At 36.2% G+C, this 25,934-nt stretch overlaps 1 protein-coding gene across 5 annotated transcripts in view; it reads right to left on the minus strand.

Moving 5' to 3' along the window:
* Positions 1–25,934, minus strand: part of LOC150101049 (phosphatase and actin regulator 2-like) — a 305,287-nt gene that overhangs the window by 76,234 nt on the left and 203,119 nt on the right. For all 5 annotated transcript variants that reach the window (XM_090401166.1, XM_090401167.1, XM_090401168.1 and 2 more), the window contains one exon: positions 14,718–14,887. In XM_090401166.1, the coding sequence (XP_090257292.1) occupies positions 14,718–14,887 (170 nt within the window). The remainder of the gene's footprint in view (positions 1–14,717; positions 14,888–25,934) is intronic.

Raw genomic sequence — 25,934 nt, forward strand, 5'->3', positions numbered from 1 at the left:
TCCCAGATTTTTGATATAGATATACAGTCATTACGATTCAGGTTGGGACGATGGAGCAGGGCCTCCACGCTTTCCTTGAACAAACGTTCGAACCTATAATGGTATCTATGTAAGAGGCGAGTCCTGGACCAAAAAATGCCGTGGTCAGTTTCAATCCAGTGTTGAGCCAATCCAGACTTTTCAGGTTTCTTGTGAAGAATGGAGGATTGATGTTCTTGGATTCTTTTTTCAAGAGAACGTCCAGTCTGTCCAAAATAGGAGAGATCACAGTTGCAACAGCAACTTTGGGTCCAGGACTCGCCTCTTACATAGATCCCGTTATAAGTTCGAACATTTGTTCAAGGAAAGCGTGGAGGCCTTGCTCCATCGTCCCAACCTGAATCGTAATGACTGTATATCTATATCAAAAAGCTGGGAAAGTAATCAAGATTACTCGTTTTTTATTTTTTTTTATTTTTCAATCATGTCTCTACTTTAAAATATTCCGTTTTATACTTAATACTTAGTGATATAACATCACGCGGCATGTTCTTTTTTAACGATCTATTGTTAGTATTCTAGCTAATATTTTTTAAAACTGTTCTTGTAATACCACTGAGGATGGTCTACTATTTCCAGACCGAAATATTTGGTTAATTAAATATCTTTCTTGTGTTTACGTGCATATATCATTCAGTCTTATGTCACAAATATCCTTAAAACAGCAATATTTATTATCGATGAAACTGGCCTTTTTTTTTGGAAGCCAATGCCTTCCAAGACTTTTCTGACTAAATCAGAGAAATCTCAGCCTGGTTATAAAGTCGCAAAGTCAAATGAAATTACTTCTAGCAATATGCCATCCATTTGGAAGCACATTCTTCTACATTGTACAAATGATTTGAGGCTTTTCAAATGAATCTAAATTAATTAAATCTCATTCTGAGAAACTGAGTGATTCCGACCTGCTAAATTTAGATGCACAGCAGGAAGATCCTGAAGAATATGAAGAAAATTTAATCACTGACAAGCCCAAAGAGATTTCACAGAAACAAATTTAAAATAGTTTTCGTGCAACCGAAACTTTTAAGTAGCAATGCTTAGAGACTGGCCCTTGCGAAGAGAGAGAAGCAGAAAAATTTGCAGAAGAGGCAGTTGTATGAAAAAAAGAAACAGAATGCCCAGCAGAATAATAGATTTATATTTTGAATATGTTTTATTGTCTTTCAGCTTCATAGTTTTCCTTTAACTAGGCCCTGAAACATACCCTAATTCTTTTATAAAAAAAAATCAAGGGTAAAAAAAAGAAATTTGAGGAATGAATTATACTTTTTTCCATAGGTTATTATACTCGATTAGTGCACCTATTTTAAAGAACGCATTAGGCGCACTAATCGAGGGATTGCTGTATTAGCTGGACTCTGTTCAAGACATGGACTAGTTATTACTAACCATGTTCCAACACAAAGATGTGCACAAGTTCACATGGAGAGAAGATACAAGAAATAAGATAATACATTAATGTTGATAGTGATATTTTCATGCTGATTCAGCAAGAGTGTACAGAGGATTTGAAATTGGAAGTGATATTTACTTAGTGCTAAACAGGATAAAAATGGATATCACGTTGAAAAGAGCAGTATATAAAACATCTGTAAAAAGAATTAAAGTTGAGCAACTTTTACAGGCAAACTGTATACTTGACTATACAAATGTTATTGAAGAAAATATGAAACAGTTTGAAAAAAAGCACCAAACCTTGAGATCTGAGTGGAAAACTCTGAAGAAGACATTGATCGGTTCTGCAAGGGAAGCATGTGGTGAAGCTGTCTGCAATGATAGAAAAATAAGAATGTCATGGCAAACACAAGAGGTTAAAGCAGTCCTGAAAAAGAAAGCATACCAAAAGTTCCTAGCAAATAAGTTGGCAGCTGCCTTAAAAGAATAAAGAGAAAAATGTAAGAGAGAGAGAGAGAGCTAAACTATGTGTCAAAGTAGCTAAAGAAAAATCATGGGAACACTTCGGTAAGAATATAGAAGCTAAATATCAGGAAGGTGGCAAAATATTTTGGAGACTATTGAAAAGGCTTAGAAATGGAAGAAAGAGTAGAAAAGGAATCAAAAATAATAAAGGTGGCATGAAAACTGAAGATAAGGATATCCAGATGTCTGGAGTAATTACTTTGAAAGGCTTAAACGAAACTAGCAGTGATAGAGCGGTTCTAGAAAATTTTCAAGAGTACATATCAATACTTGAGGTAGAAAAAGCCATCAAAACCTTGATATGTGAAATGGCGTACATGATATTCAACCAGAATATCATGTACATGATACTTGAGTACATGATATTCGACCAGAAATGCTTAAGTATGGAGGTATAAAAGTTTTGCTTGGCTACACTGCATAATTCAGAAGGTCTGATTAGAAGATCAAAATGCAAATGATTGAAGTAGAGCTCTCATAGTTCCCACTTAAATATATATATATTAAAAAAGAGAATTAACCTGAATGTGAGAATTACAAAGGAATTTCTCCTAAGTGTTCCAGGTAAGATTTATAGAAGCATACTTGAAAAGAGGTTGAAAGATTGTGGAAGATAAGAACAAGGTGTCAGCTAAAACAAAGGTTGTCAAGATCAGATTTTCATTTTACGACAAATAGTTGAGAAATCATGGAATATGAAAGGATCTGTACTTGAGTTTTGTAGATCTGGAAAAGAGTTTTGTAGAGCTGGAAAATACATGCAAAGTGCCATGAAAAAAAAAAAAAGATTTTCAAAATGCTACAAGCATTTTGAAATTCATCATCTATATGGATTTATGAAAGCATTTTAAAAGTATTCATCTATATGGAAAATCATATATCAAATTGGGCTCTTTACTTTATACAGATGATGTTCCACTCCTAAACAAATTAAGTGCATGTCTCCAGGATTCATTAAATGCTGTGACAAATTTGGCATGAATATAGAAAACTTCAACTCCAATCTTAATGGATAACCTAGAGAATAAGTAAACGATTTCAGCTATTTAGGCACAGTTTTTAGTAAAAATGGAAATAGTCTACAGAATAAACAAAGTGCTGGCATAACAGAGGCAAATGAATAAATTTATATGGAATAAGAAAGAAATTAGCCAAAACACTAAATCAGCACTATTGTTCAAACCAATTTAAACTTATGGATTTGAGAATTGGGTTATAAGACAGTTGATCAAAGACTAGAGACCACACATGAGAAGCTGAGATATATTAAGGGAAGTGAACATATAGCACCAGTGTCAGAATCACGTGAAAAATAAAGATCAATGTTAATAATATCAAGAAAGAATCTTGATATTATTAACACTCAAGAATGTGCAATCAGAGATAATCTAAGATAGCATGGTCGCTTCAAAGAATGGGGAAAGAAAGGTTAACAAAACAGGTGTTTGATGCCAAGATTGAGGTAAAAAGACCCAGAGGAAGTGCAAAATCTAAGTGGACTGAAGCAGTCATGTATCCTTGAACACAGAAATACAAGATCTGGCAATACTGGAGTGCTGACAAGTTAAAAATTAATTTGGAGAAAAATTAATGTTCTCCTCATATTAACCCTCACATAAGAAGTTACAAAACACATAACCCAACACATGAGTGCCATGTATTGGCACTCATGTGTTGGTTATGTTTTGTAACTAGATGTGTTCTTTTCATTCAAAATTCATTTTATTCATTCAAAAAGTGAATGAAAGAAAACAAGAAGGAAAGAAAAAAGGCCTATCAGCAAGGATTATAATCATTGGAAAAAAAAAAGTTGTTCTACATGAAATGAAGGAATGACATAGGAAATTGGTTAGATATGTATGGAGTTGAACTAGATAGGCTCAATATCTATGAAATAATGATTGTGTTCTTACATTATTAGAAGAGTGTTAAAAAATAGTAGTGACCAATCTGGTTTGGTTTGTTTTACTGGCAAAGACTACAACAGTCATACTGCACCATAACAAAAGTTTGCAGCTATACACAAGGTTTACAAAAAGTTACAAAAAAAAGCAAGTAAAAGAGTATTTACACAGACAAAATGACAGCAAAGGCTATAGCTGCACACAGATAGTCAAAGAAACATTAGCAAATAAAAAGTGTATATATATATATATATATATATATATATATATACAGGGTGTTCGGGATAAATTTGACAGTTTCGTAAGGAAAAAGAAAATCTTCTTTGTATCTATTAAATTTAATGAATTGACAAAAAAACATTACAGGCAGAGTTAATTACAATACTATCAACAAGATTTACTCAAAATAACCACCATTAGCATCGATCACAGCTTCAATTCTGCTTCGGAACCTCAAACAAGCTGATGCTACAGTCTCCCTGGGAAGGGCCGCAAAAACTGTTTTAATTTTATCCATTAACTGGGCTTTTGTATTACTGGAAGTGCGATTGGTGTCTTTTTCAACTGCGCCCCATACAAAATAATCCATGGGGTTAAGGTCTGGGGAGTTTGGAGGCCAAACATTTGGACTGGTGAAGTTGTAGAAATTTTCAGACAACCATTTTTGACTTTTCCCAGAGGTGTGGCAAGGGGCCGAATCCTGCTGCCATACATACGGCCTACCATTGGCTACCCTTGTTATCCAGGGCTTGACTACAGTTAGCAACTCCACGAACAAAGCCCGAATTCCAATGCCAGGGTTCTTCAACACCTGTTCCTGCAGATTTGCGAGGAATTCTGCTGTACGAACGCAATCAGATCGTCTGCTAGGGATCTTTCTTCTTGCTACATCCTCGTAGTCACCATTGCAAGTCTCTAGTTCATGCCTGATTGTTTTTACTGTATTCAGGGAGCATTGGGCAGCAGTCGTAATATCCTTATTTTGATGGCGGGCACGAATCATCATGATACAAGTTATTCTCTTCCATGATTCAGGTGGGTTCCAGCTATCCATCCTTTCTGACATCTTGTATATGAATGAAGAAGGGTCCAAACTTTTAAATGAAGAGAAGTGTGTGTTAATACATGTAACTTACGGAAAAATATAATTAATTATAAATATGTCAAATTTATCCCGAACACCCTGTATATATATATATATATATATATATATATACAAAAATGTACAAAGTTAAGTTATACAGTGTCTTCATATAAATAAAATTACAGCAAAAAAAAGCTGTACCTATAATAAAGACATAATGCAGAAATAAAGCACTGAGAAAGCAAGCAGATGGTGTCTGTGAGAGATGGATCACCTATTAGGGAGACTGCCTTCTACATGTAAACAAGAATTCTTAATGAGGTTTTGGTGCATCATCCCAGAAATGCAAGAACAATATTCTAATGTCAAGATTTGGGATTTATAAAGTGTTAGAAAGTGAGCAAATAAAGTCATGTTTGCATGAAAAAGAATACCAAGTTTTCAGAGACTTAAGGAAGCCACGGATGTAATGTTTATGCTAAGATAAGCCAGATGTGAAAGTTAGCCCAAGAAAATAAAATTTATCTCGACTGGAAATCTGATAAAATGCACAAGGGAGTGAAGTAGAATCTTCCTTCTGTGTATAAGAGAGAACTGCATTTTCATAGCACTGAAACTCACTACATTATCTTCATCCCACTTGAAGATGGTGAAGAGATTCATCATTTCTGATTACAAAAGATATTGAAGCTTTAATCATTTGAGTACTACAGTGTTTCTTGAATGTGCCATCACGAAAACTGTGGATAGAATATTGGGAAGGAAAGAGCAAAATGTTTATGCTAAGATAAGTGGAGGGGGGGGGGGTCAACGTGTAGGAGGAAGAAGAGCACGGACATGGGTACAGAACCCTGTGGTACTTCACATCAGCAATGAAAGAAATCTGATTAGAGGAAGCCATCTACCATAGCACACGGTATGTGGGTGGTCTGAAAAGTTCTCAGCCTCAACCATAAATGGCAACACTATCAGAGATGTTTTTTTTTTTTTCTAAGTTGGTACATCTGTCATAAGCATCCATGTGAAATTGCAAGTCAATTGCAATTCTACTATCAAGTAGTTTTTTTATACAGCTGTCAGAAGCAAAAGCGTTGTGCGTATCCCTTGAAATGGATAAAATTGAGTATCGTGCAGTTATAAAATTCTTTGTAAAAGAAAGTTTAACGGCAAAAAAAATTCATCCGAAGTTCATAAAAGTTTATGGGCACTCTTCTCCTTCGTTTTCGACAATTAAGAAATGGGCTGCCGAGTTTAAACAGGGCCGTACCAGCCTTGAAGATGATCCATGCGAAGGACGTCCAAAAAGTGTAACACCACCAGAAACCATTGATCAGCACACTATACAGTATTGGATGACTGGCGAATTGAAGTGCACGAAATTCCTGAGACTACAGGCATTTCAAAAGAACATGTAGGATATTTTGCATGAAGAATTGCAAATGAAAAAGCTTCATGCAAGATTGGTGCTGTGCTGATCAAAAATGCACTCGCATGAAAATCTCTTAATAGTGTTTGGAGCATTTTAACAAGAATAAAGCTGAATTTGTGCATCTATTTATTACTACGGATGAGACTTGGATTCACCAGTACATACCAGAATCCAGACAGCAGTCAAAACAGTGGACAGAAGTCAGTTGTTCAGCGTCAAAGAAGACAAGGTCATGGCATCGGTGTTTTGGAATGCTAAGGCATTTTGTTTATTAATTATCTTGAAAAGGGTAAAACAATAACTGAGGAATATTATTCTGATCTTTTAACTAGACCAGACAAGAAATTCGTGAGAAAAGACCTGATTTGCAGAAGAAAAAAATCATCTTTCATCAGGACAATGCACCTGCCCACAAAGGTGTTTTGGCAATGGGAAAATTAAGGGATCTGCACAATGAATTGTTGGAACATCCACCTTATTCCACAGATTTGGCTCCCTCTGACTTCTATCTCTTCCCAAAATTAAAATTTTTCCTCGCTAGTCAGTGTTTTTCTTCAAATCAAGAGATGACTGCAGCTGTAGAGGAGTATTTTGCAGATCTTACTGAAAACCACTATAGGGATGGGATAATGATGCTGGAGCATCACTTGAATAAACGTATTAGTCTTAAGGGACATTATGTTGAAAAATAAAAATAATTTTGAAATTCGTTTTTTCATTATTAGGCCAGGAACTTTTCAAACCACCCATGTCTAAACAACTAGAGAAGAACTGGCAATCCACAAAGGGGAGGAGAAAATCATAAAAATGGTAACTTGGTAAGATGTCCTCATGCCATACACAATTAAATGCTTTGGAAATAACAAGAGTGACCACAAGTTTCTCCAAACCTTTCCTTGGCCTATCCAAAAGCAAGTAACTCAGCAAGGAGGTGTGTGTGCTATAGAACAAGAATGGCAGAATCTATATTGGTGATCACTAACTAATATGTCTCCAGGTAGCAAAGAAACTAGTTGTTGACTTTCTCAATCACTTTGAAGGGTATTCAGACAAGAGCAAGAGAACAATGATTTGATGACTGCCTTATCACTCTTTTATCCAGGCTGTCCTATTTTTAAGAACAGCCTGGATAAAACCTTGCTACTGTGTGCTGTTGGACAGATGCTAGATAAGTAGGACAGCTTGTAAAAGGTGATACAGGATGTGTGGATGTGTTAAGTCAGGAGTACAAATTTCAGACAACTGAAAGGATATCATTTGAGTATTTTTCTGATGCCCTTCTGATAAAAAAAAAATAGAAGAATCATAATATGAATAGTTCATAGAAAAGAGATTTGCCTTGGTTTTCTAAGCAAAGTTGGAGGAAAAGACTGATGCCAAGGGGTCCCTTTGACATTACCATTGTTCCATCAGGATGAGAGAGAAGTTAAAACAGTAGGGCAGAATTTTTGCTCAACAGCTTTGGTGAGAGATCAGAATGCTTGATTACCATTCAAGCAGGAGCAGTGCATCTAAACTTGACAAAGTCTGCTTTGGATTTGATTTGATTTTTTTTTTTTTTTAATTGTTGCAAGCTGTAACAACTGCAAATTTTAATTGTAGTTTAAACTGAGTGAGAAGCTGTAGTTTGAACTTGAGCCATTAAATACATTCTGAATATATATATATATATATATATATATATTGGACTGCTCTGGCACATCTGATGGAGAAGCAGGACATGAATAAGTCATGAAGTTTTGAGGAGAGTGTAGAATATAGGTCATTCCAGCAAGATTAATTTCAGTTATATGACTGGAACAAAGGTCAAACAATTGGTATTGTCATAGATCATAGGATATCAGCTGGGAGAAGAATAATATGGAGAAAATGAAACATGGACAAGATTGTGATCAGAGGTGCCAGATGATAGGTAACATTAAGGTGCACTTCGATTCAAAGCTGGTTAAGAAAAGGAACAGGATGTTGGGAGCATAAGGAGAATTATCTGGTATCCTGGAATTTGTGCTAAATCATTTCTGACATCAAATTCGGCTACTCTTTGCAGTCGTCTGAAGCTAGAGAAGATGAGCCAGTGTTAATTATGGGCATTGAAATCCACAAAGCAGATTATCTCATTGGTTGGGTAGTTAGAAGGTATGTGATTAAACTTTCTTCTTCTTAAGTAGCTTCTGCAATTTGGAGGTAAGCAATCATGGTACACCAGAGTGATCCTCTACCATTCTTTTGATTTTGTAATAGCTCGTTACCCATCCATTTCTTTACATCATCAACCCAAGAAGTTCTTGGTCTCTCTAACTTACCCTCCAGTATTTCCAGAGATGTTTTCCCTGCTGATCAGCAGAGACATTTTCCATGCTGATCCTGTTAATGTGTGCTGCCATCTTGCACTTTCTCTTCATAAGGTCTTCCATAAGTGCTCTTTTGGTTCCTATTTACTTCAATACCTCTTCATTAGTTTTTTTCTCATTCTAAGAAATTTAGGAGAGGACTGAAGACTACTATAGGAGAGTACTTCACTACTCTCCTATAGCACCACATCTCAAAAGCCTGCAATTTCTTGATTGTGGATTTTGTATATGTCCACATCTCACATCCATAATTCAATGTGGACCACACATAGGATTTTATTATTCTTATTTTAGTCTGTTATTTCTTCCAGAGGTCATCAGTAATTTATTATTCTAGAATGCTTCTTTTGCCTTAGGTATTCTTCATTTTATTTCCACAACTGTTGTTCTGGCTTCTATAATCATTACTCCTAAATAATTATAAGCCTTTTATATTTTGAATGAATCCTGTTGATACGCTTTAATTTTTGTTTTGTTGCTGTTTTTTGCTTATTACCATATATTTGATTTTATCTGTATTTAATACTAAGCCATAATTCTGACTCTTTTCGATTAGTATTTCAACCATATTTTGTAACTATTTTTGATTTTGCTATGAACGCCAAATCATCAGCAAATCTAATGTTATTAATTGTAATGCAATTTATTTTTATTCCCATTTCAATTTCTTCGTATTCTTTCATTATCATTTCACTGTATATATTGAAAAGTATAGGGGATATTATACATCCATTAAACATTCAGAGATAAATAATCAAAAAGGTCAGTAAACTAACAAGAATTAGGAGAATGGCAAAGCATCAAAATGATGTATGGAAATCTTTAACCATAGCAAATCATATAAAGGGAATCCCAGGTATGATAACCTTTAGCATGGGATATCAGACTTGACAAAAGCACATGACCTGCTCTTCTTACAGAAGGCAGCATGCATGGTGTAAGGTGGAAACTTGAGATGAGCTGTAATAATAATAATAATAAAGGATGTCAGTTGAAGTTCAATGATGAATAACCAATTTCATTTGAATGGCTGTAAATGGTGGTGTACATCACTCGTGTTAGTGTTGAGATGGTGGTAATGTTGATATAGCTTCCACACCTTTTTACACAGATTTTTTTTATATGCAATTCATTGCAAGCCAGCCATGCAATTTCTGTTGCATTTGTGATAAGTTTTGAAAATTTTTGTTGGTTTTTGTCAGAGATTTTAAATGCAATGACTAATGCTTTATTTTAAATTCTTCCAGGTAGTATAATAGTGAAAAAATCTATAGAGCAGAAATATGCAGCAGAAAAGGACTTATGACTACAACTCCCATATTAAGGTGCTCAAGATTCCTTTGGAGCATAGTCTCAATAGCATCTCTCACAAGCCACCATACTCTGACTTCCTAGAGGCACAACCTGGCAGAATAAGCAAGTAGCAGCAGGATTATTTGCTAACTGATAAGGAATGGTTGGTTGGCTGATTTATAGTTTATTGGCACAAGGACAGTCAAGATGATACTGCATAACAAAGGTTTCAGCAGTACACATGGTATTAACACGTTGACCGCCGTATGAATCAAATACGATTCACACTACATTTGTTCAATGCGTTGCGTGAATCATATTTGATTCGCATAAAGATTTTTCTTTCAGGCCGTGTAGTTCACCCGTGATTCGTATCTAAATGAAATGCTTATGGGTAATGGAAATGTGGGGCCTGGTAAACAGGTTTATATGGTTAGCACAGTAGAATTTCAACTACACGACCTATTATAGGGGTTTTATTTTTACCTGATTTAGGCCAATTTCTAATGTTGAATAAAACAATAACAATGGTGCTAAATATTTATTTATAATATATGTCATTAGAAATGTTACAAATCATAAATTTTTCTTCTAAACAATTGAAAAACTAATAAACAAAAAAATGTCAAATAATAGACAAATTGATATGAAAAAAATAATTAGGTGAAATTATTACAATTACAAACTACAGTTATGCACAATAGTAAAACAACGAACACAGTAAAATTTTTTGCACCGAACACATTTCCACCGTGTTTGTGTCGCCTTAGATGTTGCATATTTTCTATTATGTTCTTCGGTTAACTTTTTGTAGCAAGATGTACATTTTCTCCTATTACTGGTACCAACCTCTTCTAAAATATGTTTTTCCTTGTCTGAAGTCGAAGCGACATTATTTTCCTTTGGTGTAATTCCTAATAACTCTTTTGCGATTTTTTCTCTAAATTCTGTGATGCTAATGTTTTTATCAGTAACTCGCTTATATACTATAAAAGCTTTCACCACAGCAGAACCTAAAAGAATTTCAACTGCGAGTTTTCGATACCATTTCACACTTCTTCGAAGACAAGAAGCATAGGCTTTTATCTGATCAGATAGATCAATAAAACTTTTGCTTTTGTTATAGTCCATAATAGCTTCCGGCTTTTGCACTTCATTACCATTTCTTGCTGTAAGGGATTTCATTTTGTTTGTGTGTTTTGTTGATAACATAAGCACTTCACGTTTATCGCACCATTTTATTACCACCACCCCTGTGTCACTTTCTTTACCAATTATTTCACCCTTTTTCAATTTCTTCTGGGTAACATCCTGTGGAATTCCCTTTCGATTTTTTCTCAAAGTGCCTACAAGGTGTGTTTGTCTATTCAAAAGTTTGTGCGCTAATTCAATACTGGTATAATAATTATCTACAAATATTGTGCGTCCATGGTCAAGAAGATTCTCACAAAGTCCCATAACAATTGAAGTTGGAACACTATTAGTAGCATTGGTCTTTTCTGCGCTGCAGTATATCTTGAAATCATATGTATATCCATCTTCAATACACAATTTGAATAGTTTTATGCCAAATTTGTGTCGTTTATTCTTGATGTACTGTCGAAAGGCAATACGACCTCGGAAAGGAACTAAAGTTTCATCAACGCAAATATTACTCGAAGGCGTCATTATTTTCTGGAAATTTTTTCTTATATGATTTATGAGAGGTGTAATTTTATAAAGTCTTTCAGAAGTATTTCCACCCTCGTTGTCTGTGAAGTACCAGTTACTGAGAAGAAGATCGAACCGATTCCTTGACATAACTTGTTTGATTTCTGTAGAATAGAGGATGTTATTCGACCAATAACACTCTAATTTTGGCATCTGCACTAAACCGAACCAAATTTGCAGACCCAAAAATATCTTCATTTCATTGGGATTTGTGTTTTTCCACTTTCTTATCCTTGCTTTTGGTAAACTTCTCTTACTGAGTTTTTGAAGAGCGTATCTGTTAGTTTCTTGCACCATTAGGTCCAGCAGTCCTTCATCAACAAACATAAAAAAGAAGTCTACAGGCTGTTTATCATGCATTTCTTCAATAACATTTTGTTTTATTCCAAAATTATTATACACAAACTGAAAATGTTTTAGTTTATCACCTGTAATTTCATTCCATTGTAGGTCGGTTGAATTCACATTTCCAAGTATTTCATCTGAGGAATTTCTTATAACATCATCAATTGTTTGGTCTACAGAATGAGCAGCAGTAAACTGAGATGTACTAGGAGCGAAAACTTCGGTATTACCAGTTGTAGATACTTTTATTCTCTTCCTAGCAATGAGAGAATCAGAATCTGAAGACACAGAACTAAGATCACTTCCGTAGTAACTTTCCGTAGAATATTCATATGGTTCGTCATCAGATAGAACTTCATTTATCAAGGCTTCTAAATGACGTTGCTCTTTTTCGTAGTCTCCCATATTAGGGCAATTTATAACAATATTTATCACTATAACAAATTTATTCCACCGGACAAAACACTCAACACATATAACTGTTCGTAAGCGTCATATATATCCAAGTTTGACCTTGTGTGAAGTGCGAATCACGTGTGCACCGCTTGGCCCAGCAGTAAAAAAATTCTTCTCAGGCCGCGCGGTGCACACGTGATTCGCACTTAAAAAATCTATTTAGCTGCATGAAATAAATAAAAAATCATAAAATATGATTATTTTATGTTACTTTAAGCAAATTGTAAAACAAAAAGAAGTTGGCCTGGGGATCAAAAAATTTTTTAACATTACGGCAGTCAACGTGTTAATAAATAGTCATAAAGAGTTAAATTTGTAAATAAATATGTAAGTACAAACAATTAAGCAATGCTATTTCTGCATATAAAGAGAATTTTGAAGTTATGTTGGTATAAATTAAATGCTTGCAAAAAATTTTAAAATGTCGTGAAATTTGTCCAAGTGTGATAACAGCTGCCCGAGTGTATGACTCAGCTAGATAGGTAAAAATTTCATTCCTCTCTCGTGTGAAGTGCTGACACTCCATAAGAATATGACAAATGGCAAGACACGTGCTGCAATTTTCACACAAAGATGGGTCATCAGGTTGATGACTGACCTATGTAGAACCTAGCAAGAACAACTTCATCTCCTCTGGTTCTATGTTGACTAGACTGCAATGCTCAATTTCAGGCAATTGGTTTGTCAGGGCTTCCTACCCAGATGACTGCTACTAGGCAATTAGCTTTGATCTCATAAATACCTGTAGTCTGTATAAAAGAGTGTCAAACAGTATATCAAAAAATATGAGCTACATCTGCAGTCTCATTTCCATCAATTCCAATGGGACTGGGAATCTGAATCAAGCAGTTTGGGCATGCCCATATTCCTCAGCAGAATACATATATACAGCCTAATAGGACAGTTGAGATATCCTGCTTTTAAAGATGTTGGAGGTTAAGGTATATTAAAAGTAATGATGTTCCTGGTTAGAACCAGGTGATCATCATATGTATCAGGATGCACCTCACACCTATCACTCCCTGATCTTTGAGCATGAAACATATTTCATCAGGAACACCAAGAAGATTCAATTTTGATATCACTCCTCTACAAGAATTGAGTGTTTTATGAGGTGTTAATGTGATTGGTATTCCATCCACTGATGTCACTCTCAGCAATTTTTTTGGAGTGTTGCTGACATGATGTTTCCACAAAGATATCTCACTAGAATGTAGTTTCTTAACAGTTTCTGGGTGATCCTGCCAGTCCTAAATCCTTCTGAATAAATAAGTTTGACATTTTCCTCATTGGCTTTTGACCTATTGCATGGATGATTAGAAACACTGGTATATTTATACTAGCATTGCATATCTTTTGCTTCTGTTACCATATGCTGTATCTAGATATCAGTACTTGGCTATGATTTTGTTTGGCCCCCTAAAACATTTGAGGATGAATTCATGCTCAAGGAGTTTTTGGTTTGGCTTCAGAGCTCTCTACCCACCAGGTCCATGGAGCCACACATGGACACTCACCGACTTTCAAGCAATGACTGTGCTTGGGAGTGGAATGCCTGAGCTATCCCCAACCATTGGGTGAGAGAAACTTACTGCAACACCATTGACCATTCCAGGCATGCCAACAAACTAGCCAACTGATCTTAGCTGGGCCATCCAGGACTGCCTGTCTTGCTGAAGAAGAGGTTAAAGTAGCGCAAGACTACCAGGATCACCTCTCATCACCTATTCATCATGGGAGACCACTCTACTAATCCACTTAGTAAATACCATGCACTATACTAGTCCACAGAACTCCAACTCACCACTGCACTAACATATCTCACAAATATTTTGTATGTTAATTACATGTGCTCTCTTGGCTTGCCTGTTATGCAAGAAGAAAAAACCTGCTGCCTATAAGTCTGGATAACTTTAACTGAAAAGATAAGATTCCTCACACCATGACAAGACTTAAACGTTTTCTCCAACGTCATGTTGCCCTTAGAAGTATATTACAGAGGTCATGGTACAGAAAGGCATAAAATTTCTGCTTCCATATAATTCTACTGAGTTATTTCAATGGTTTTAATAACTTTAAAAATAAAATTGCTGTAAAGATTCACATTAGTATAACAAAGTGAATCAATGCTAAACAGTATATGCCCACAACAACAACAAAAAAAAAAAAATGCAATTACTCACACTGTTCATCATCACCATAATAGTCTCTCCAAATAATTGGATTATCAATTTCAGAATCAGAGTCTGAGACATCTGCTTGGCTAATACTGATATCAGGAATTGGAAGGTTCTCTTTATTTTCTATCAGACTGACAGCTACACTGTCACCTGAGGAGTTGTTTCCTTGTAAGCTGAAGAAGTTGAAAAATAACATTAGAAACTGTAAAATAAAAATAAATATGCAGAACCTACTAATACCATAATTAAGCTCATTGCAGAGATAACAACAAAAAAAACTCACTGAAATTTAAATCATCATAGATCACTTATTTGTTCTGTAGTGCTTTTTGAGCCAGTTTGCTTCGATTCAATCAGTTATATCTAAGAAAGATACAGCAGAACCTGCCTTACTTAATGTTTAAAATCAAAGGATGAAGCAAAACAGAAAACAGTTTGATGACTTACCTTGCAGTAGAGGTGTCAATGTAATTTCCCTATGGAAAATTTCACTCTCCACCTTTTTTGCCTGTGGCTCAGAGCTATCAAATTTTATAGAACAAAAGTATATAAAAGTATAAAGTATAAAATATACTTTTATATTCCTTATACTTTATACCAAAATATAGAATAATGGTACAACATGACAAAATTTCATGCCGGCTGGGGCGGTGCCCGGTTAAACAAGGCCCCCGTTGTTTTCGCCAGGGAACCAGGGCGAACAGCGAAAAGTCAGCTACTGGAACAAATCTGAAAATAAACCCCAACTCAACATTACCAGAGTTAAAGATCGGTACTATCAACGTAAGAAGCCTGAATGGCAAAGAAATGGAGCTAGCTGAGGAATTAGATAAGTATCAGATCGACATAATAGAGATGACTGAAACAAAAAAGACCAAAACTGGTGAGATCTTTCTGAGCAATAAATACAAAATGTGATATTCAGGCAATGACAATCAAGGAAAAGAAGGAGTAGCCATAGTATTCAACACAAAATACGAGGCTAATCTTCTTGAATGGCAGTCAGTCTCAAGTAGAGTGATGTGGGCAAATATCAGAATGGGGAACTGGACAATGAGACTTATTTGTGCCTATAGTCCCACAGAAGTTTCTACTAAGGTAGAAGTGGAGGAATTTTTTTAGGCTTTAGAAAAAGCAACTGACACAATGAAAAATGAAAAGTTGGTCCTTCTTGGGTATCTAAATAGCAGAGTAGGAAATGATTGTTAGACATACAAAAATATTTTGGGAAAATTTGGAGAATAGAGCAAAGCTAATAATAATGGCAAATATCTGTTGGATTTCTGCTCAGGACATGGACTGGTTATTACTAACACCATGTTCCAACATAAAAATGTGCACAAATTCACATGGAGAGAAGAGGCTAGGAATAAGAAAAGTCTCATTGACTATGTTATTGTTGATGTTTTCTCCCGGGTGCAGGACACCAGAGTGTACAGAGGATTTGAAATTGGAAGTGATCACTATTTAGTCTTGAGCAGGATAAAATTGAATTTCATATTGAAAAGAATAACATGTAAGAAAGTTTTAAAGCGAATAAAAGTTGAGCAGCTCTCAGATGTGAACTGTAGGCTAAAATACACAAAGATTATTGAAGAAAAAATAAAAGAGTTTGAGAACAGGAATCAAACCTTGGAGATTCAGTGGCAAACTCTGAAGAAAACATTGATTGATTCTGCCAGAGAGGCATGTGGTGAGGTTATCTGTAAGGATAAAAAAATCAGAATTCCCTGGTGGACACAGGAAGTTAAAGAGGCAGTGAAGGAAAAGAAGAAAGCATACCAAAAGTTCCTGCCAAATAAGTCAGCTTGTGCTCTTAGAGAATATAGAGACAAATGCAAGAATGCTAAACACTGTGTTAAACTAGCTAAACAAAAGTTATGGGAGGACTTTGGCAAGAACATAGAAAATAAATATCAAGAAGCTGGCAAAATATTCTGGAGGTTGTTGAAGAAGCTTAAGAATGGAGGAAAGAGTGCTGTAAAAGGAATTAGAGATGATAAAGGTGACATGAAAACGGGAGAAAAAGATATCCTGAAGTATGGAGTAATTACTTTGAAAAACTGCTAAATGAAACAAGCAGTGATGACAGCACAGTAGTAAAAAAACACTGACCAGGCATGCAGTCAGAAATACATATCCATACTAGAAGTAGAAAAAGCCATCAAAGGCTTGAAATGTGGAAAGACAGCAGGAGTAGATGATATTCGACCAGAAATGCTGAAGTATGGTGGTATAAGAGTCTTACAGTGGCTGCACTGCATAGTTCAGAAAGCCTGGACAGAGGGATGAATTCCCGATGACTGGAGTAGAGCTCTCATAGTACCCATATATAAAAAGGGAAATAAAACTGCATGTGAGAATTACAGAGGTATTTCCCTACTGAGTGTTCCTGGCAAGATCTATGCAAGTATACTTGAGAAACGGTTGAGAAGAATTGTGGAAGAAAAGCTTGGTGAAGAACAAGCTGGATTCAGGCCAAATAGAGGCTGTCAGGATCAGATCTTCACTTTACGACAAATAGTCGAGAAAGCATGGGAATATAACAAAGATCTGTATTTAAGTTTTGTCGATCTGGAAAAGGCATATGACAAGGTGCCAAGAGAGAAGCTATTCAATACGCTGCAGTTATATGGTGTCAATGGGGCATTATATCAAGCAATACTTAGTCTTTATTTGAGTTGTAATTCAGCAGTTAGAATTGAAGTACAGGAAGATGGTTTAAAGTTAAATCTGGTGTGAGACAAGGATGTACATTATCCCCTCTGTTATTCATTATCTATATGGATCACATTATGAAGGAAAGTGGTATTAAACCTGATATCAAAATTGGAGATGTTAATGTCGGCGCTTTGCTTTATGCAGATGATGTTATACTTCTAAATAAATCTGCTACAAGTCTGCAAGATTCTCTGACTAAATTGAATAGCTGTTGTAATAGATATGGTATGAAGGTCAGCAATAAAAAGACAAAGACAATGAAAATAGGCAGAATCATTGAAAATGTCAACTGTGTTGTGAATGGAGAACCTGTGGAACAAGTAAAACATTTCAGCTATTTAGGCACGATTTTTACTGAAGATGGTAAATTAAATATAGAAATAGACAACAGAATCAGCAAAGCTGGTATGGTGGGAAGTCAATTGAATAAATTCATATGGAATAAGAGAGAAATAAGTCGGAATACTAAATTAGCTATGTACAAGACAGTGTTCAAACCAGTTTTAACTTATGGGTTTGATCTTATGGATCTGAGAGCTGGGTCAGAAGTAAAACACTTGACCAAAGACTAGAGACCACAGATATGAGAGTCCTGAGAAAGATTAGAGACGTGAACAGATGGCATCAATGGCAATATCATATTAAAAACGAGGATATTAGGAAAGAACTTGACATTGTCAGCATCCAGGAATGTGTTAGCAGAGCTAATCTCAGGTGGTATGGTCACTTAAACAGAATGGGCGAGGAAAGATTAGCAAAACAAGTGTTCTCTGCCAGGTTGGCAGCAAAACGACCTAGAGGAAGACCAAGATATAGGTGGATTGATACTGTACAAAGTGCTTTAGACGATAGAAATATAAGATCTGATAATGTTGGAGTCTTGACAAGTAACAGACTGATTTGGAAGAAAATTGTAGATAGGAAATTAATAATGATGTAATTTTTTCATGTAGTACTATCATATCCTGTACACCCCTTGAGGGTACATGGCAGGAATTTGATGAAGTATAAGGTGTTTGGGTTTCAAATAAGAAATGAATAAACCTAGTTTGAAACCCATCTCGACAGGTTTCATACTAAGTTTATTCTCACTCTTTCAAGATTGTAATTGATCTTAATGGGAATCCAACTGAACAGGATTATAAAAATAAAATCAAGGATTCCATGCATTTCATGTCAAAGAATTGAAAAATGGAACTTTTTTTCTGGTATGTTAGTTTAGTTATTTATTATATGCCAAAACATGGGTATGGTTACTAAGTACTATTCAATGATTTAAAAAAAATGTTTTACAAAATAAACAACCAAAATTGAATTATAGGGTGATCAAAATTAAAGTATCACTGTTTAAGGCCTTGTAGAGCACCATCCAGTGATCCAAATGCTGTGAAACTTTGCAGGAATACATTGTGTGCCATGCAAAAGCAATATCGGGGGGTCCAAAATTCACCACCAGGGTGCTACATGGTGTACCGAATGTAGATATAGTGATTTTTCTGCATGTGTATAAGAAGCAGAAAAGAACACAAGCATGCATCTATCATGCATTCATGGGCTTATACTGTTCGATGTGCTGCCTTTCCTGGTATGCCACAAACTGCATCCTTTGCACAGTGTGTTCAATAGCAAAATGCAGCTGATTGGGACTGATGTACACATGCAACATTTCAGTGCTAGCAAGTTATCAGGATGATCCTGGTAAACCCAGTCTTCTTTGAGAAATTCCCAGAGCCAGAAGTCACAGGGTCGGATCAGGTGGATTAAGCAGCTATGCAGCAGGATATGCATGGTTGATCACTCTGGCTGAAATGTTATTGAAAAGCTGTATGGATCAAGCGATGTGTGTGTGTGTGTGTGGGGGGGGCATCCTGCATGAAAATGACAATCCATGCACAGGCACTGCTAGCTGTTGCACAACAAACTTGTTTATCATATTACAATACCTCTTGGCAGTAACTGAGCAGGTCACAGGACCTGACTACCGAATGTCCTCAAAGAGGAATGGTCCAATGACAAACAAAACTGTAAAATCACACCAGCTCTGGTCTGGTGAAAGTGAGCCTCATCTCCCCACAAAATCATCCACGGCCACACAGCACTGAACTCCACTCAAATGAGGAATGTTAAATGGAATGTCTGACTTTCAAAGTCCTGTGGGTGCATCTCCAGCATCATGGGTAGAAATGCGAATCTTCTAGGCAGTTATGTAAGGCACATCCATGTGCACTGAAACTGCAGGAACTCACAATGCTATTCATGGCCTGTTCCACAACACCAAGAGAAACTTCATTTGCTTATTTTGAAGAAGGAAGATGCTGGAAGAAGGCCACTCAGACTACAGCAAATACAAATATAAGAGGCTATTCCTTGAATGTCTCAGTCCTGAGGAACTTTCCAAATCTCAAAAAATTTAGGTGCATGAAACTGTCCCAAATTTGGGACACACTTATCCTCAGATTCTAAGCCCAATGGCCAGGAACACCTGATCTAGCCATTAGGGGTGCCATTTAGGACTCTAGGCCTGACTTAGGTTATCTTTCTTCAGCCTCATTTGCCCAGTGTTAGTTCCAATGTGCACATATTGTTTTTGATCCCTAATGATGGCAATGTAACAATTCCAAAATATAGGAAAGTATTAATTAGTTATAATTAATATTTTAGTATATGTTATTTCCTGAAAATTAATAGTAATGAGTAATCAAATAAAGTTGTAATATAGGTGTCATATGTGTTAAGGTTTTGTGGTGCTCAATTTTTGGATAATGTATACCTTAAAGTCATCTATTATTAACTGAGCCATGGGCTATGTAATTCAGACCAAAGCAGTAAATCATTTTTGTGAACTTTTAGCAATCCATTTTTGAATAGGGGTATGCAAGCATAGTTTTCAAGTCATCTGCCCAACAGTAATGAAGTAAACCTTCATTCAGGTGGTCTCTAAAAATGGAGATAAAAGTTAGCCATCAAACTATCAATCAATTATCCTTGTCTCAATCTCCTCAAATATATGAAAAGGTCATTGGCAGAGGTCAATCAATTAAACAGTGATCACCAATATGGATTTCACCACTTATTCTGCAAATCTAGCAAGCTTATGTTCCCTGTAGGAATATGAAATAAAGAAATGTTCGGAGAAACTCATATGATCGATTGACATCTCTAAGGCACTTGAGTCTGGCAGCAAGGCTTTTATACCAAAATATCAGCTTATGGTAAGCATTCTGCCCTTTCTCACTGCTTTTTCTCTGGTTGTTTGGGTACCCCAGGGTTCTGTTCTTTTATCCATACTCTTTCCTCCATACATTAAAAACCTTCTCACTAACTTTCCTTTTTTAATCTACTTTGGTTCATAATCCCTCTACCCCATTCTATCATATTCATTTACTGTCCCTATACTTCCCTAATGGCACCCAGATATCCTTTCTTTATATGATTTTCTTCATGTCTTATCTAAAAGCAAGGTTTCCCTCAAAGATTTTAATGTGCACAACACCAACTAGCTTTCCTCATTTAACTGCACAGATCAGGCAAGTAGAGAACTGAGACATTTGCTATTACTAATGATCTTACAAACTATCAAATTGTATGCTTGCCTCAGATACCAAATTAACTAACCACTCTCCACTCACCTGGATCGCTTCCTTACTAGTAACCCTTCTAAATACACACTGAATGTTGTCTTTTAGGTAATTCAGACCATAGCCTAGTGATGATCTCTTTCACCATGGAGCAACATGTACAAAGTCACACCTGTCCATCTGCCACATGGAATTATAAAGATGCTAACCAGGATAATCTATTCAACTTCTATGCCTCATTTCCTTGGTTGGGATATTGTACTGTTTGACCTTCGGACCCAAACATGTGTTGAACATGTTACTGATAATCATCATTGGTATGGAAAGATTTATTCTCCATTCCACTCTGCCTTCCCAGCCACTGAGCAAGTCCTGGTTATCCAAAAGATGCACCACAAGGCCAGTGAAGAATTGAGCATAACATAACTGGCTCTCATCCAAAACTCCACCCTCATTGCTTATTCAAAAGCATAGAATAGTTGCAAGAAACTATCAATTCACCCAAAAATGAGATTTTGAAAAGGCTAAAAGCAGGAAAGTTGCATCTTGTCCAAACAGCAGTCATGCCTTCTGGTCTTTTACCAAAGTCAATATTATTCCACCACAATTACACTGATGGTTCTATTGCATCATTGCCCACAGACAAGGCCAACCTTCTGATAACTTACTTTTCTCTAATTCCTGTATAGTTGACCTTGGCAAATGTTCCCCACCATTTCACTAACCACACAATGTCCCCTTTGACCTTCAGTCAGAAAAAAATCAGAAGATATTCAAAGATGTTCCAAACCAATTTATCTGAACTTGCATCAATAATTCCTCTACCTTCTGCTAGATCCATTGAAACAAGTGCAACTACTAAAAACACCTTCACAGTTCCACTCCAAATCTCCAGAACCAATTTCTCCTCTTCCTTGTTTATTCCTTCTACTGCTGCTCTCTAGAAGTGTCCCATCTTATGTGTTTCACAAGAAATACAAATCCACACATCTAAATGGCATTTCTCTAATCGTTCTTAAAGGTATATGCTCCAGAGTCAATTTCCATTCTATGCTGCCTTTTTATTCTTCCATATTCCACTGGTAATTATCCTGCTGTATGGAAATAAGCCCATGTACAACCTATTCCCAAGAAGGATGACAAATCCTTACCATGAAAACCACAACCCAATTTTTCTTATCTCAGTTCTCTCTAAAATACTGGAGAGAATCATCAAGATTCAACTCCTATACTACCTCCTTTGAAAGGTGCTCGACTAATAAATGAATGTCAAAATGGATTCTGCCAGAGTCAATCAATAGAAGATTTGCTTATCAATGTCACCCACTTTTGGCCAAATGTCATGAAAAATCTGGAGGTCTCAGATGGTTGCTCCTGAGATCTCCAAGCCTTTTGACAGATTCTGTCACAAGGATATTAAAGTAAGCACTCACCACCTGGTCTGTCCCATGATTTCTGAACTGGACTAGCTTTCTGACTGGACAGAAAGCTCTCTGTGATAGTTCTGGGCCGCTATCTTCTAACCATATAACTAATGCTGGAGTTTCACAGGGTTCTGCTTTCTCGTCTACTCTCCTAACTAACTTATGTTAGTTGATTACCAATCCAATACTAAACATTGCTGATGACAGTGCACTACATTCCTCATTTGATAAACATTGGACTATACAACTTTGAAACACCACAATTTTGAAAACAATAATCTCTACTATCCTAAATTCTGATTGATTGGTTGGTTGTTTGGGATGCAAGGTTTAAGCAACTCAAGCTATGAGGACTGTGTATTATGTCAGTTAATTGTGTGTGAATTATGGCAGTTTGTTTTGTGAAAGATGAAAAAGTTGAGTTTCTGAAAGGTTTTTCCTCCTAGAAACTCTAGGACATGAATCTAAGTCCCAGAGAGAATTCAAATCCAGGTCTTCTAGACTAAATGGCATCACTACAACCAACTAAGCTATGGAGGTTCTCCTTAAATTCTAATCTAAAACCATTCTTCAATGGTGTGAGGTGGTGGTGAACATGATGAAATATTTAGTTGAGTGTTGCTATAGACCTGGTAATATGGAGGATAATGAGAAGGAAATGTATATGCAAATTAGCCTGGCTAGAAAGAAACAAGTGATCATTATAGGTGACTTTAACTATGGTAATATAGACTAGAATCAAGAGACTGGATCTGGGGGCAAAGAAAATGAATTTCTGGAGTTTTTAAGAGACAATTACCTTGGGCAGTACGTAAGAGTAGACAAGGATATTGGATTTGATCATCTCATCAGATATTATAAATAGGGGTGTCAAATCTTCCATCAGTTGGAGAGAGGACCATGAGGTGATCACTTGTAGGGTGACCAGTCATTTAAGGATGTCTATAAGAAAGGGATATATGTGGAATTATAAGTCTGGTAATTATGAAAAGCTCAGGAAACAGCTTACAGCAATAAATTGGAAAGAGAAACTGGATGGAAAGGATATCAATGTTGCTTGAGATCTACTCAAGAATTATTTGGTGGAGGCAATATCAGGATGTATTCCAAAGGTCAAGAGGATAAATAGAGCAGGTGTGAAATGGATGAATCAAGCAATCTGGAAGAAGCACAAAATGAGTGGTTCTAACAACCAGTTGCATGAGAAGTACAAAGAGCAGGTAAGGAATGTGACTCGCTTGATAAGAGTAGCAGAAGTGCAGAATGAGCAGGAACAGCTAATGTGGCTAAAAAAATCCTATGGAATTTTTTCGATATGTGGACAGTACAAGGGTGGTCTGAAAAGTTCTCAGCCTCAATCATAGATAGCAACACTATTGGGAAGATTTTTTTTTCGAAGTTGGTACATCTGTCATAAGCATCCATGTGAAATTGCATGTCATTCTATCAAGTAGTTTGTTTTATACAGCTGTCTGAAGCAAAAGTGTTGTCTGTATCCCTTGAAATAGATAAAACTGAGTATCGTGCGGTTATAAAATTCTTTGTAAAAGAAGATTTAATGCCAAAAGAAATTCATTCGAAGTTCATAAAAGTTAATGGGCACTCTTCTCCTTTGTTTTCGACAATTAAGAAAGGTGCCAAGTTTAAATGTGGCTATACCAGCCTTGAAAAGGCTGGTATAGCCACATTTAAAATTGTGAAAGACGTCCAAAAAGTGTAACAACAGAAATCATTGATCAAGTGCACAATATGATATTGGATGACTGGCGAGTCAAAGTGCGTGAAATTGCTGAGACTATAGGCACTTCAAAAGAAAGTGTAGGATATATTTTGCATGAAGAAATGCAAATGAAAAAGCTCTGCACAAAATGGGTGCTGCCCTTACTCAAAGCAGAATAAAAACGCATTTGCATGAAAATCTCTGAACAGTGCTTGGAGCGTTTTAACAAGAATAAAACTGATTTTGCGCATTGATTTATTACTATGGATGAGACATGGCTTCACCATTACACACCAGAATCCAAACACCAGTCAAAACAGTGGACAGAAGTCGGTTGTTCAGAGCCAAAGACAGTTCCATCAGATGTTTGGAGATACTAAAGGCATTTTGTTTATTACTTATCTTGAAAAGGATAAAGCAATAACCGGGGAATATTATTCCGATCTTTTAACCAGACTAGACGAAAAATTCACCTGCCACAAAGGTGTTTTGGCAATGGGAAAATTAAGGGATCTGCAATGTGAATTGTTGGAACATCCACCCTATTCCCCAGATTTGGCTCCCTCTGACTTCTATCTCTTCCCAAAACTAAAACTCCTCCTCGTTGATCAGCGTTTTTCTTCAAATCAAGATGTGATTGCAGCTGTAGAGGGGTATTTTAAAGATCTTACTGAGAACCACTATAGAGACGGGATAATGGCGCTGGAGCATTGCCAGAATAAATGTATGTCTTACGGGAGATTATGTTGAAAAATAAAAAAAATTTGAAATTATAAATTCGTTTTTTCATTGTTAGGCTGAGAACTTTCAGACCTCCCTCGCAGAACAAAGGATGATTATGGAAGAATGGCACTGATTGGTGAAAATGTACGAATGATAACTGCTGTAGAGGATATATTTCATGTATTTAAGAGCGATTTATAAAGGTATTTCATTCTTATGAATGTGACATCATGCAGGAGTTGAATGCAGTGGGAGAGGTGGAACTGTAAGTTAGCAGGATGTATATGAGGAATTGAACAAACTTGGTGTAAATAAGGCTGTAAGACTGAATGCAATTTCACCATGTTTTGAGAGAATGTTCCAGAGTTAACATCTTTTACATATCTTTTTAACATGAATCTTATACTGGGCAAAGTTCCAAAGGAGCAGAAATTGGGTAAAATTGTTCCGCTTCATAAGGGAGATGATAAGATTAGGGCTTTGAATTATAGGCCAGTCTGTGCATCTGGAGTTGTTAAAGTGTTAGAGAGGTTAATTAGGACCAAGATTCAAAATTTGGTTGGCAACAGAAAAATACTCTTTGGTGGCCAGCAGCGATCCGTTAAAGGAAGATTGTGCTTTAGCAATCTGCTTACTTTTTATAATAAAGTGACAAATGCATTGGATAAAGATGTTGCATTTTCAGTGGTATATTTGAATTTTGCAAAGGCCTTTAATAAATTGCCACATGACAAGCTGGTAATTAAATTGAACAGATGGGAATGAACAGTAGATCAGTTTGCTGGATTGGGGACTGTATCAGTAAGTTGTCTATGGACAAGTGATATCCAGGAAGGGGAAGTTACCAGTGGAGTGGTGTACCCCAAGGGTCTGTTTGGGTTTATTGCTGTTTAATTTGTATGTAAATGCTATTGTAAGAGGTCTGAATGGTGATATGCAGTTGCTTGCAGATGATGCAAAGTTAGGGAGCTATCAAAAGTAGAGCAAATGCTGTGGTTTTTCAAGAGGACTTGAATATGCTGCCTGAATGGGTAAATGAGTGGAGATGTCAATT

Source organism: Typopeltis vanoorti, chromosome 12 (assembly GCF_054136105.1).
Source record: "Typopeltis vanoorti isolate ZY-2024b chromosome 12, IOZ_Tvanoo_1.0, whole genome shotgun sequence".
Lineage (NCBI taxonomy): Eukaryota > Metazoa > Arthropoda > Arachnida > Uropygi > Thelyphonidae > Typopeltis > Typopeltis vanoorti.